General features: G+C 35.3%; 1 protein-coding gene across 1 annotated transcript in view; it reads right to left on the bottom strand.

The window, feature by feature from the left end:
- gpc6a (glypican 6a) overlaps positions 1 to 15,202 on the bottom strand; it is a 57,866-nt gene extending 42,664 nt beyond the window's left edge. The window contains exon 1 of the mRNA XM_077713055.1: positions 14,618 to 15,202. Coding sequence (XP_077569181.1) covers positions 14,618 to 14,789 — 172 coding nt within the window. The 5' untranslated portion in view covers positions 14,790 to 15,202. The remainder of the gene's footprint in view (positions 1 to 14,617) is intronic.
- Positions 15,203 to 15,880: the final 678 nt, after the last annotated feature.

The following is a 15,880-nucleotide window of genomic DNA, read 5'->3' on the forward strand; positions in this document are numbered from 1 at the left end:
AAAGTTTGTGCTACAATGCCCTTTAAAGTGCTTCAAGCTTACATTCCAGAAAAGACTGACACAACTACACATGCTTTTCTCTTTGTTGGGATAAGCCCAAATGATTTAAAAATCCAATCCATTCTAAAGGAATTGAAGCTGAATAATACGGTACAAGTGCTATTTCACAAGTCTTTAATGTGCAGATGTGTTTCCTCTCTCGGGAACTTCACCACAAGAACTGTTTGTAAAAGATTACAATTATATGGTGTCAGGAGCCTATCTGTAATGACATGGGTTTTGAAACTCATTACAGGAACTGGGTTTTGATAGACATTGGAAAGAGGCCAATCTGCTAGACTTTGACAATCAGTACAACATCTAAATAAACTGAAGATGAATGATGGGAAACTCTCCTGTCTATAGTTTGACTTTACTAGACATAAGAGGATAAATATCCATCTTAAAATTGACAATGTTTAATGTCTACTTTAGGAATATTTTAGTTACATTTGCATGAGTTCATTATAAAACCTGATATGTTGACTCCAAAAGTTTATAGATAGATTTTTTCAAAAACTTAAATGTACTATCATTGTACTTGTACAACTCAAAGTTAAACATGTTTAGGAAGTCAAATCAAAGATTTTAAAATAAAACATGTAAAATTTTGAAACAGCAAGAAGCATCAACATTTTTCCTGCAAAAATAGCATATATGTATGTAAAGTAGATTTTTTTCCTTTAGAGAGGTAGTATAGTAGGCAGTAAATTTGTTTTTAAAAAATGTGCTGTGTTCAAAACTCTAATCTATATTGATGTTTATTTCCATTTTCTCTTTCTAACATTGTTTGAATGATACAAAATCTATCTTGATCTAGTTTAAATGTGACGGTTTAGAGTTTACTGAGCACTTTTTTAGCATGAACATTCATGGAAAAACAAAATATGGGTCACTTTAGTCAACACAATCAAGTGTTGGTAGCCAAAAGTGATAACTGAAGAGTCAGTGTTTCAAATTCTAGCACTGATTGTCTGCTGCCAAAATATCTTTGGCAAGATACTGAACCCTTAATTGCAGCTTAATATGAGAACCACTGTTGAAAGATTGTGCTCAGTAGTACTATAATGGGGAATTGACGACTAATGCTATGAAGCCAAATTGCACACTTGGGTTTGGATTTTAGACACATGCAGCTGAAATTTTCACAAATCCGCATTCTTATACAGCTTATGTCCAAAAGAGTCTGTTATGAAAAATAAAAGTTATGGAGTTATCTAGGCCATTGGTGGTAAGTGGATTGACCTGGAGCTGTGATCATGCGGAGATTAAAGAAAAACCTTCTTCCATGGCAATTTATAAGGCTTCTTTACCCTTGATGTTAAGTGCCGTGTGTGCTGTTACATGCAAGCAAATACCAGAAAGACATGATGGTACATTTCTATCATTTTCTACAGTTTCTCATTAAAACTGGCAGTTGAAACTACAGTTTGTTAGGCATCCATATGATGAGATGAGATCAAACAATGGTGCATATACCTCTATGCCACCATAGAATGGATTTGATATAAAACATGCTTTGTTTTGAAGTTGTTTTGCCTAGGTTTCTTCACTTTCTTGGAACACAAAAGACAATCTAACAGAAAAGACTCTTCTTCACACCACATAAAAGAATCCTCTGTCACACATCACTAGACGTATGCTATTGAAAAGGGTGTAGGGCACACAACAGGAGATGTAGTCTACACATTTTCTTTCTTAGATGGTTGCGCAGAAAAAAAATAGGGCTTCTGTCATGTTTTCCTACTTATCTATTGTGAAATTAAGGAATGTATAACATTAGTTCATAAGAGTTTGATAAAAAAAACAAATACATTCCCAATAGTGGTCTAAATATTTTAGAAATGCAACCATCTGGTATCCCTAATATTTTGGATCAACCTTTGAATGAACTTTTATATTTCAGTAACTCCCCATATACCACTAACGAGTGTACTCATCATACCACGCTTTTAGAACAATTGCTTTGGGCCTTTATTTCATACAAAATTGTTTCCAAATGACCATTCAAGTACTCTAGATTGATGCATTTAAATGGATCAACCACACCACTGAGGACATCTATATTTGTTTGGTGATTTATCCATCCAAACGTGTATGAAATGCTGCCTCCATATAAAAAAAAATGCTTTTGTCTTTTGAGGCAGTTTTATTTCAAACTCGTGTTTCTCAAGAAAAGCAATAGATGTCTATTGAATTCCAGCTCCACCACTGGCTATTGTGATCATGAAATTTGTACTGATTACAGTAGATATAAAGCAGGGGAGTCAGTCTCTTATGGGCTAATTTCCACAGATATTAAATTTTTGTTCTCCCAAGTATTTTACCAAAAGGATTGTCAAAGACATCCTAAAACAAACTGTTCTTCTGGGTTTTTCTTTGGGTAAAAACGATAATTAAAAAAATATAAATAAAAAAGTCAATTTATATACTCAATTTATAAAAAGTCAAATATTCTCATTGAGCAAATCAGATCGTAACAAAGGAAGTAAACAACTTCAAGTTTTAATTATTTCAGTAGATGTTAGTTGGAGTGGGAAGGTGAATCCTTAGAGAACAAACTGCAACTGGCCATAGTATGAATATTAAGACCTAAAGAAGTATGCTGTTGTGTTTAAAAGAATAATGGTTGCTTTATTTCCCATATGAGATAATAGACAGTATGATTAACTCCCACAAGGTTTCATTAGTCTACCTGACCAAAGGGCAACAAGCAGATGTTCAGCTCCATCTGGTACATCCTTTGGCCAAGCTTGACTGCATTGATGAAAAAAAAATATTCTGCATGTGCATTGCAACAGATCAAGAGGTTAAGTGATAGACCACCATTACGTACTTTTCTACTGAAAATTATGTCTAAACCCTATATAAAAGATGAAGTGTGACAAGAAAAAGAACACACTACAGTTAGAAATATGAGAAAATGGGGAAACAACTACCAAAAGCATGATGGTAAATTGATCTAGTGACAAAGTAATACAGACACTTTCATTGAGGCAAAAATCGTCATGAAATTGTTTAACAATGTTTCCCCCTGGACTCAATCCTGACCCATTTTCTTTGGATAAAACAATCTGACTCCAAATCATCTGCCCCCCTAAAATATGTTAATTTTCAAGATTCTATAGTCTCAGAAGTGTGATAATACACTCCGGTCAGAAGATGAAAATGTTTTGTTGAACTGATTAACATTCATTCATTTTCTGAACCGCTTAAACTCAAACGGGTCGTTGGGAGTGCCGGAGCCTATTCCAATTTAGAGGGTATTTGGTGTCATCTAGTCCACAACTTCTGACCTCCCGTCAAGCTGTTTTTTACTTCTTGCACAACTACTTGCAATGTTTCTCTCTTTTGTGCATTTCCCCACCTGCAAGACAACTACGACCTCTAGCCTTGACGTAGCCTTTAGTGTGAATGTTTTTTTAGAAGTAGAAAAGACTGTCTAAGCCTTTTAAAACCAGGAAGACCATGCAAAATCTTGCCCCTTTGAATGAAATACACGACCCTGAGCTCAGGCGTGCAAGGAACTGAAGCGGGAGTGTAAAGTAGTAGATTATTATGTTTCTCTATAATTTGGAAAAATGACATTCTTGATATTTTACACCATTCTTTGGGCACACATTGTAAAACAGCATCCAATGTTTAAAAATGACCATAAACCTTATTTTAGGTATATTATGAGTATGAATCCCAAAGTCTAATTGATTACAGAGCAAATAAGTTATTTGATTTCCATATCTTGTGTGGGCATTTAGACTAGTTTTACAGTGAGTCATTTGTATTTGTTTACTCTAAAACCACCATGTTTTTTTAAACATATGTATGCAAACCATTTTTACAAATTGGCAGTCTTGTTCAATTAATGAACTGTTTTACATGAAAATCAAAGTTAAGCAAAAATAAAACACCCAGCCATATTTTTCTAAGCTTCTCATCTTAATTAGGTGGTATTAAAATGACTTCCCCAGAATCCCCATTGCACTTATTATACTTCATTCTCCTTGCTGACAGTAATCCTCTGTTACATATAAAACAATTCAATTGAAGTTTTTACAAGCAAGTATAGACATACTGTATATTTTATGGGCCATTATTACTTGTCAACAGAAATGCACAAAATGGAAGGAAACCCAATTACTGCACTAAATCACATCTGTCTGCATGTTGAAGTGGGAAAAATGCATCAAGCATGATTGATCTCAGTGCTGCTTTGCCATCTGGATATCCTCTCCATCATCCACATCACCCGCTTTCAACTGAATCCACCAGGGCTTGAAACCCTAATTGAATGTGTCCAAATAAGATGACACAGATAACTTCCACGATTGCTTCAGCCATATGTTACAACACTTGTAGGTTGATAAAGGAATTGTTTTAATTTACAAATAGCTAACTCAAAACCTAGATAGAAAAACATCAAGTTGACTGCTTATGGGATATTATAGTGAGCATTGCTTTAGTCAGCTAAACACAAGGCATTCATTCTATCTGCTGCCAGCATATTTTCACATGTATTATCCCTTGTAACTTGTTTTGCAATTCTTTTTTCATGGGAATTTCCTAAAGATTAGAAATGTTTTTGTGTGGAAACAGAATTGCATCAGTCAGGCTGTGGAGTGAATATCATGACCTAAATTAGATAATATTACTCAGGTGGAATAATGAAAGCAAACTCTTTATTGCAAAATTGCAACTTTAGGCAATGTTTATGGGCATGCAATATTGTACTATTATTCCGAGAGACTGCTTTTATTATATTACAAGCCACCATCAAGCAATGGAATTGAAGATAAAATTATCTACCCAACATCTTTGCAATTATCCTCGACATCATTCAAACATTAATGTGTTGGTTTCATGGAAATTTTAAACACAACAGGGGTTTCTGGAAAAATGAACAAAATGAGAGACTGTGTGATATGACGAGTTATGCATTAAAATCCCTTTAAAAATTTATTCGGGAACGGGGACACCTTTAATGCTTAACAAAAAACAGTGCACAATGCAACAAAGCAATAAACGCTAGGGATAAACCTACTCGAGGGGGGGAAGAGGATGGGAGAAGACAAATGCGTCAAGCTCGCTGGATGAAGTCTCATATCTGTGAGCATACAACTTGGAGGAAAAACTCACATGACAATGGTAGTCAGTGCATCGCTTGTCATTGAGCTGTCAAACAATGTGTATATTCAATAAGAAAGCATGTCTGCCATGTGACAATTGGATGGATGTTTTCAAAAATATTTTGAAGCGGAATTCTTTCTTTGGAGCTATTCCAAAATAGAGTCCAAAAATAAACTGAAACGTTCACCTGAACGTGAATAGCTTAACAATCATTCAAATGATGTCAAAAAAAGAGGACAATACATATGGGGAGGTTAAATACTCACAGTGCAGGGCTGAGGTATAAATACAACAGCTGGTGGTCTGAAAAGCCTGAGGTAGAGCCTCAGGGTGGGAGATGACCAGCCTACTCATTTACCAGTTAACACAGGGGACAGAAAACAACAGGATTCGGGGAGAAGTGGCTTCAATTCAAATTTGAGCAGGGACCGAAGAATAACAATGTGCCAGGCTTTTTGAGAGGGAGAAAATGTAAAAAACTCAGGGAAAAAAAAAAGAATGAGGGTAAAATTTAAGAACTCCATTGAAACAGTCTAAGACAGTGAGCTCAAAATGTATATTTAGGAAACTTAATACATTTATATGTCTGCCTGCTTGTAACATAATCACAGACTCATCAAATTTAAGTTAGATAGGTAATTTGCCTTGCATTTAAACTGGGTTTTATATGAAAAATATTCATTTTGACTAACAAACTGCTGTCCTTTCGCACATGAAGTGGACCTTGCAATGGTCTGCAGTGAAGAAAGAGCTGAGGCCAAAAGTCAAAGCTCTCAATCTACCAGTTGGTCTACATGACCCATGAGTCGTGACCAAAGGAACAAGATCGTGTATAGCAGCAGCTAAAATAAGTTTCCTCTACGGAGTGACTGGGTCCCCCTGTGATATACTACGGTTAAAAGCCCGGTCTTATGGGAAGGGTTCTGGATAGAGGCAAAAGAGGTGGCATGGACATCTTTAAGGATGGATGATGAAACAAGGCAACAACAAAAGTGTAAAAAAAAAAAAAAATATATATATATATATATATAAATATATATATATATATATATTATATATATATATTTATATATCGCCAGGACATATATATATATATATATATATATATATATATATATATATATATATATATATATATATATATATATATATATATATATATATATATATATATATATATATATATATATATATATATATATATATATATATATATATATATATATATATATATATATCTATCTATCTATCTATCTATCTATCTATCTATCTATATATATATATATATATATATATATATATATATATATATATATATATATATATATATATATATATATATATATATATATATATATATATATATATATATATATATATATATATATATATATATATATATATATATATATATATATATATATATATATATATATATATATATATATATATATATATATATATATATATATATATATATATATATATATATATATATATATATATATATATATATATATATATATATATATATATATATATAGATATATATATATATATATATATATATATATATATATATATATATATATATGTCCTGGTGATTTGCACAGCTTGGGCTTGGTGACGCATACGGAGGATCGGGGTGAAATCCCTCTTCTCAGGAAAAACGTAACTTTGACTATTTAGTCCAGAATGTGGCACTCCAGGGTGGATTATGGAATTTAATGCTATTTATTGAGCTGCAATGTACAGATAAACTGAAAATGAATTTACAAACTGAAAGAATGTTTAGTATTTTATAATCTCTCTATCTCTACACACACACACACACACACACACACACACACACACACACACACAGATATGAACCCATGGAAGCCCTTTGAAATGATTTGTAAATAAAACAATCGTGGACTTCAGCAGACTATTCATTGAATCTTAAATGCATACCACCATTAGTTTTGATTTTTCTCTTTTCACGTTGACAGCATCTGACGTTTCCATGACACACATGTTACACCTTGTTTATTTGTTCTGAATGGTTGTTTATTTCCAAAACACTCAAGAGAGTCTCATTTGGCATGTGAAGTCATGGGTACTGAAAATAAAAATAAAAGGTCACCTGAGTAATAACTATTTGACACCTCTGTGTGTAGGTATCCTTTCAAGACAATTTGCAGCATATCATCGCTTTATCATTCTTATGTGAAGCTAATAGAGTCTATTCAGAGATTCTCAAGAGGCAGAAGGCACAATGAAAGCCTAAACAAAAGCATCCTTAATGAGCCCATCAACACGCTAAGTCAAAAAAGAAAGAAGAGATAACTATTCACTACATTGTAAGCGCTCATCAAAGAATTCAACAATATTCTTCCAAATTGTACCCCGCAAGAAAATTATGACTCAGTATATCCCCCAGAGTTTTCATCTCCCACACCTTTCTGTCAATCACCTGCAGAGAAATGCCAAGGGAAAACATTTTCCACAAAGAACTAATATCACTGCAATGTATCCCTTTAGCGGTAGTTCTTTATAAAATGCATTTGTTTCAGATACTGTGCTTCTTGTGTGTAGCATTTTTAGTGTGATTATTATATAAATCAAATAGTGTTGTGTGGTTATCAGTGTTTTCTCCCCCTTGATTTATGTATTCTCTCTTAATCACATCATACTAAAACCTACACAGATCACTCTTCTGTCCAAATAACACATGGTGTAGTAACTCAGGACCATTTGGTCTTAATACCTATCCATTACGGGTTTAAGAGCAGATCATGGGAAGAAGAGAAATGTGCTGTTGTGTGGCAATCCATTTGCTTTCCAGGTGCATTGCACATTACTAAAAAATGAATTAGGCACCGAGGAAAGCTTTTAGGAACCTGCAGACCATACTCTAAGGATTACATTATTACATTCTTTCATTTATTCTCTTAGTCAAAATATTTTTAGACCACAATTAAAATGTAACATATATATATATTAAAACCAAGAATAACGCACGTCTTCCGTTGCCTGTGTGGCTTCTCAGTCGTGATAGCCAGCTGTGTTTTGAGCTTTGACCGAGAGTTGCTAACAATTTACAATTATCCATTCATTGACAGTCACCAAATAGAATTCTCGAGTCTGTAATATTTCTGATGATCTGCATACTGGATATAGTAGTTATTAGACACAACACTTGTTAAATAATTGGGAAGAAAAATATAGGTCTCACAGCTGTTTTTACATAAGTCTGGAGTGTAGAATCCAAAACTGGTCTAATTTTTTTTCTCAGTCATTTTTGTTCTTCACAGCCTACATACTTATACGTATGATGCCATTACTACGTTCACTATTCAGTTGCTAGGTAAAAAAAATACAAAAATAAACAAAAATAAATAATCTCTTAAGAAAAAAAATCAAAAGTTTCTAAAAGACATGAAGAAATGAAGAAAAAGATTAGATTTAGTTTTAAAAAAAAGTCTAAAAGAGCATAAAAATTCAAATTGTATTGTTCGAATTGCATTAAAACATTGAACATATGGGCAATAAATTGCATTGGTGACATAGCTAAGCAGGATAATGTGAAAGTGAAATCCATTTGCATTCCGAGCTCATTTGAACGTATCGCACAGACAGGCGACCTAACCTCAATCCAACACAAAAGCAATGTGGAGCAAACCAAGAAAAAAAGATGACCCATGAAATGAGGGCAGCTCACACATAAGGAGACACTTAACTTCATCACCTACAGTTAATTAAGCACTCACACAGTTGCACGCAAGCACACATATGAACACGGGTTTATGTTAATCGACAACACACTTCTCATTAATTGTTCTTTTGGGTGATGATATATAGTACTAGCTGAAGAGAGAAATACTTGGGAGTTTTATCTATCGAATGATGAGCAGGTACGAAATAGTTGCTGGAGACAAATGCAGGAAATAGGAACCCAAGGCAAATGGGCGGTGGTACAAAACCCAAAAATGCCCGTCGTGCTACTTTTGTTGGGCATGCGTTTTTTTTTTGCCATGCTCCTTGAGTTGAAATAAAACCATTTGTTCGTTTCTATTCCTACTTCTGAGTTGTGTGTTTGAATCCAAAGTCAACAGCTTGCTATTTTATAATACTAAATATACAGTCATCTTAAAAAATTAGACGCTATTCAGCAAAAAACAAGAAGTACAAACATTGGAATTTTCCAACCTGGGTTATCAAAGCTGGCATATAAGTGGAACGAACTGCTCTACCACCGAATGGAGACCCCTAAAGAGAATCCACTTAAAAATGAATATTATTTTACATGTTTGTGATATTATCTCCATGGATCATAGAGACATTTTAATTAACATTGCACATGTTTTTTCTCAGTATTCAGCACAGAAGACAGCAGCAGCCCACGATACACAGGGGATTGTTATTTTCCTTGTTGGGCCGCAAAGTATGCAAACAATGGGAAAAAAAAGCTTTCTACATAGAAGCGACAATAGGCAAAAGTATGAAGGGATCCATCTGATTATAAAGGCAAGGCTGGACCTATAGGAGTTCCGGCTCTGCTGCTACTTCGAGATGTACTTCAGACTTAAAGATTTTATGCTTTTTTTCTACAGTATCCTGGAACAACTCCATCAGTGTGCTGTTGTAACACAAACACAGTGAATGGGTTCATACAAGCTGCACTATGCTTCACTCTGTGGAAAAGGCCTTTTGACCGCTTTACTTCTCAACAACACTGTGCAATATATGAGGTACGTATTTCCAGCCAATGCAGGCTTTAGTGCATAATCTGTATTTTCCTGTTTTAGATATGTAATTTTCGCTAAAAATAAAGATGACACACAATGGAGAGCAGCCTCCCTCTCTTAACTTAGAACCCAAAGAAAATCGTATTATTTCTGAGTTTATGCACCTAACTTATGTCCAATTATTCATTCATATAATTTGTTCTTTATATGAACTTCTTTCCGATTTACATTTTGCTACTTTGTCTTGTATTTGATCGGTCTTCGTGAACAGCATTTTTTTGCATTCGTGGCTGCTATCGGAGTGTTCTACATCATTGAGTAGAGTAGATAAGTGAAATCCATTTTTCTATTTTGTGGAAGTGGTATTTGACTGACACTTGGCTTTTGTTCCAACGTATTCAGCTGACAAACCAACTTCAGTTCAGGGTATCAAAGGCCAAATATTATTTAACTGGCCATACTCCAGTGCTTCAAAATTTTAGGTGGCTGTAAACAATACTCTTCTTCTTCTTCTTCATGGTTCCTCCAAGTGAAAATACTACCAAATTCCAAACAATACATCTGTTCTAATCAGGGGGGAAAAATATCACATTGCTCAGAATTCATTAAACAAACATGTTTGGCCAGCCCAAAAACTTAAATTAACTTAAATTTATCTTATTTCTTTTGTGGAAAATGTATCTTTGATGTAGCTCTAATTGTAATTCCAGTATAAAACAGTGAAAACATGATAAAGGAATCTGTGTTGTATACAATATACTTTTTGATGATGTTTTCAAGTTTTGAAAGAGTTTAGTGAGTTTTTCTCTTTTTTTAAAGAAGACGTTTATATGACCCGCGACCCTTGTGAGGATAAGTGGTTCAGAAAAAGACGGACTGACAGACGTTTTTGTTTGAACTGAGAAGCCTTTCGGAGCTTTCAGGGGCTTTTCTGAACAATGAGCAGATCAATGTAGTGGCTATTAAGATGAGCACAAAAACAAAAATCGGACAAATCTTTGTCCATTTGTAATCAAACAGCTAGTAAACATCGGGATATTATTTAAGTTTCAGACAACCCCACTCAATGTTTATACACCACATTTGGACCAGTCTATTTGAATTTTAATCCTGACAAGCAATTAAGTCAAAATCCACAGCGTTTTAGGGATTCCAAGCTCACTATAATACTTAGCCTTGAACTATAACATTATTTAATTACAAAATAAATCATTTTCTTATCCTGTTCTTTAAAATGCGTATGAATTAATTTATCAAATATCTAAGCCAAAAGTAAACAATTTTTCTGGAGAGACATATTTCTGTGTTGTTTTGTAGTTGTGAATTCATCATTGCGTCTGACACATTAAAAGTTTATATTGACATACGCTAGCTGGTTGATCATTTTAGAAACATTCCGTAGTGTGTTATTCTAGACCACAGCAAAATCTCATCTCATCTCAATTTCTGAACCGTTTTATTCTCATTAGGGTCGTGGGGGGTACTGGAGCCAATCCCCGCTGACTCCAGGCCAAAGGCAGGGGACACCCTGAATCGGTGGCCAGCCAATCGCAGGGCACGAGGATACGGACAGCCATGCACACTCACCCATACCTAGGGGCAATTTAGCGTGTCCAATTAGCCTACCATGCATGTTTTTGAAATGTGGGAGGAAACCGGAGTACCCAGAGGAAACTCCACACAAGTGGACATGATTTGGATTTAAACCCAGGACCCTAGAGCTGTGAGGCCAATGCACTAACCTCTCACGCCACCGGGTCGCCGACAGCAAAATGATTCCATAATAATAGCTCAAATGTAAAATGCGCTTATATGACAGTCCAGTTTTGCAGTCTGTAGTTTACATCTAACTTGTAAAAAAAAGTGTCACTAATAAAAATAATGAAGAGGGGGATTTGCAAGTTACAAGCCTCCAAGCTCTTTAAAATAACCATAATAAAAATCAATTTAAAGGCTTTCGCTCTGACTATTCATGAGCTTCTGTATTTTGGGGATGGGTTTTTAGAACTACAGAGCCCATGAGGCTCATTCATCTCTGCAGCTATAGTTCATGAGTCCATGACTATAACACGCAGATGCAATTCACAATTAAATGGAAGCTGCCTTGAATGTGCGTAAGTCATAAGGACTTAAGAAAAACAGCATGACCAATTCAATTGGATGACATCATCTGATTGACATAATATAATTTTATTCGTAACAAATATCTAAATAAAGATTAATGACAAATTTGGAATTTGGCAACATTTGATAGAAATTATACCTGTATAAATATGTTTTTTTTTTAGTTCCCTCTTCAAATATAATTATAACTTGTATTCGGCTGTCAAAATGAATGCGCAAAGCGAATTAGAATTTACAAACTGGGGCAGCCACCTCTGCAGATCTTAAATGTTTTTTTTTCCAGCATGACAAAGCAGCTGATAGGAGGCTGAACAACTAATGCTTTGCATGCTATTTACCACACGTTTAGTAAATTCTCTTGTGGCTCATCTATAATCTTTGTTGTGTTTTAAGTAAAGGTTATTGGGAGACAGCAGCATTCAATAACAAACTGTGGACATAATGAATATTGGTTGCTATTAGATTTGATCGCCATCTCAGAAACAATTAGAAGAAAACTAAATCTTGACACCATTCATTCACACTTAATCGACACCAAAAACGAAGGATTTTTTTTTTTTTGGCATGCAATGACATATCAACCAGCAAAGAGTGACTTCCTGGATATACATTAATTTAAAATGATCTCCCAGTCCTCAGTTTTTGACAAATTGTCCAAAAGAGTTGATAATAGGAAAACCTGAAAAATAATGGGCCTTGTGATCAGTCAATTTTTCAACCAGATGGAGATGAAAGTGTCCTGAACACAGGCTTCCTTTATATCAAGGCAACACTGATTACCACATGAAACAAAACCACAAGTGAGAATAATTGATTAAAACAGGTCCGTCCTGGCCATGGTCTTATTTCATGAATGACATTTGATATAACCAACATTTAAATATGATGGTTCATACTTTGTATATGAAGTACAAGGGCTGAAATCTACTTTAGCACCAATCTTCCTGCCAATTGTAATGGAAGGGCCACTTTTGCAAGTTATGTTTAATTATGAAACGTAAACTGACGGTTGAAGATTCAAATATCTGTACAATCAATCCTGAATGGAGTCTGGATGTTCTCTCAATGCCTGCATATCTTTTTTTTTTTTCAAAAGGTAGCTTGGTATATTGTTTTATTTCAGTTAATTGTTCATAATTATGAGGTCTTTGTCAATATTGGCCCTGAGATTTGGCTAGAAATAAGTTTAGGGCGTACCTTTTAGCCCAATCTCTACTGGGACAGGTAAGTCCAGGTGGAATATGTGGTGCAGAAAATGATGAATGGATACAAAATGGCCTGGGAGACAATCGGCAATTGTGAATTTAGGCATACATTTGGATTGAAATAACTGCACTTGAGCCATATTCCTGATCTCTGGCCATTACTTCCCAAAAATGTCCAATATTTATTGTATGATAGTTTTCTGTTGTTGTTTCTGAGTAGCAAAAGATTTACTTCTGGCCTCTTTGCTTTTCCTTTTACTTTCCTTATGTAAGGAAAGGGACTGTTTACGGACTAATCTCCTTCCCTTTGACCAGAAATGTGATTACCTCCACACAAGAGATAATAAAACCTCATATCTGTGCAGTACCAAAGAGCATGAATTAAAAACTAAGCTGTGGCCTTGAGGAAAATGTTAGAATTCAGATCAGAAAAAATATTTGGTGCTGAGGGCATAGAGCCCCCTACTGGTAAACCATAAACCATATTCTGTGCAGCGTTTTACCAAATGTAACCCAGCAGCTGCATGATCTTCTGTTGAATAGGAGCAACAGGTTTTCTTGCAAGCTCCAACCCATGTTTGTTTTTCTAGGTCAATTGAGTAAACAACTTTTGTAAAATAATGAGGGATGTAACAAATAGAAATATAATCAGATAACTCCATTTTGGTGGTTAGAGAGTGCATTTAAAATGTTTGCCTTATTAATGATGTTAGTTTGATGAATAAAAGGAACTCATAAAGGAAACACGGGCAATTTTAAAAATAGCCACATATGAACTATCCTGATTATAACAAGGTAAAGGTTTTCAACTTCTTGCTGTATTTTCTTTATACAAATTTGAGAAGAAGCAGCCCTCTAGTAAATTTGTGTTGGAGTTATTTAGACGTTTTAGACATATATTGTCGCCATAGCAACATGGATTATATTAAATGAGCAGTTATTCTATTGTTTTTTTATGTAGTATACAGAGCCCGTCTAAATAATAATAATGAAAGTCAAATTTAAGAACATTATGATTCTGAATTACCAAACTAACATGCAAATTTAACTTTAATTCAATTTTATACTAAACTAATACACTTTACTTTTGAGTGTTTTAGAATGGTGGCACTCTTTTCTGATGAACATGGACTCTTTACTCGTATCATAACCCAAGAAGGTTTATTTTTGGACGGTCGTTGTTAATGACCCAAAGTGTGTTTCACAGTAAATATATGTATATATATATTTTTTTCTTTTTCTTGTTGCCCCTAGGGGTAGCTACTGATGACATTGGACAAGCTGTCATGAATGATGCTTTTCGAGGAGGGAAGCAGGACACGTAGACACGTGCTAAATTTAAAAAATAAAAAACAGACTAGTGGTGCTGATGCTGCTCATCCTGATCGACCTTACCTGATATTTCTTGATGAGGTACATGGACGATACTGAACCCTTTGGCGTGGTAGCCTTGTCTAACTTCACCGCAGCTGCGAGGCTTGGTCTCGCCACAGAAAGACGTGGACAGCATCAGCCCCAGCGAGCAGGCAACCACTTGCAGTCTCCACATCGCCACAAACCACAGCATGAAATCCCGGATGCTGTCTTTGACAAATGATAAATCCACAAGGATGGATAAGGAAATCTCGAAAGGGTTTTTGTGAAAGGTCTCCAGTGATACTTTTGTTGTTCATTTGAAGAAAGAAAGAAAAAGGTAAAGGGGAGGGAAAGCAAAAATAAAAATAAGAAAAATCACTCGTCACTTGGCATACGTCCTCATTGCCAGTTGCTTGATGTCAACTTGTCCCGTCGTCGAGTGGAGAAACGAGGAAATGAGACACCTCCGGCGGATAGAGCGCACAAAAATGGGAAGGCTTCGCAAAACACGGAGTGGAGTGATCGCGACTTCAGCGGTAGACGCAGCCCACATCCACGGGCGCGCACTGTCCTCTCTTCTTGTGCATCCTCAATGCACGCAGCTGCATTGCACATAGGGCTTGGCGCACGCGTGTCCACTGTGGATGTGGGCACCCTAAAACATATCAGGACACTTACCCGCCTCCACTAACTCTTAAGTATTAAGAACACATCCAAAACGATACAAAATTTGGAAAGAATATTCCAAGTCCCCTTAAAAAATATATATATTATAATTATTTTCCATACCGCTTATCCTCACTAGAGTCCTAGGGGGGTGCTCAAGCCCTATCCCCGCTGACTACGGTGACCAGTGAGGGGGGTATACTCTGAATTAGTGGCCAGCCAGCCGGTCAGACAAGCATCCAAGATATCAATCACTCATACCTCGGGGCAATTTAGAATGTTCAACCAGCCGAGCATGGATGTTTTTTGGGGTGGAATGCGGGGACCTGGTAATGAATCCCTAATCTCAGAAATGTGAGACCAAGGTCGGCAGGTTCCTAAACTATGGTAGTTTGCAGAACCTTGCAGAATAAAGTTGAACATATCTATTCATTTTCTGAACTGTTTATTCTCACAAGGTTTTCAGGGGGTGCTAGATCATATCCCAATTAATTACCTGCACCAGGCAAAGGACACCCTGAATTGATGAGCAGCCAATCGCAGGAAACAAAGAAACATATTGAAGTTAACTATGATAAAGGAAATTTAGACCATACACTTACTAACTCAAAACATGGAACATTACATAGCGCAATC

The sequence above is a fragment of the Stigmatopora nigra genome, chromosome 3 (genome assembly GCF_051989575.1).
Source record: "Stigmatopora nigra isolate UIUO_SnigA chromosome 3, RoL_Snig_1.1, whole genome shotgun sequence".
Classification (NCBI taxonomy): domain Eukaryota; kingdom Metazoa; phylum Chordata; class Actinopteri; order Syngnathiformes; family Syngnathidae; genus Stigmatopora; species Stigmatopora nigra.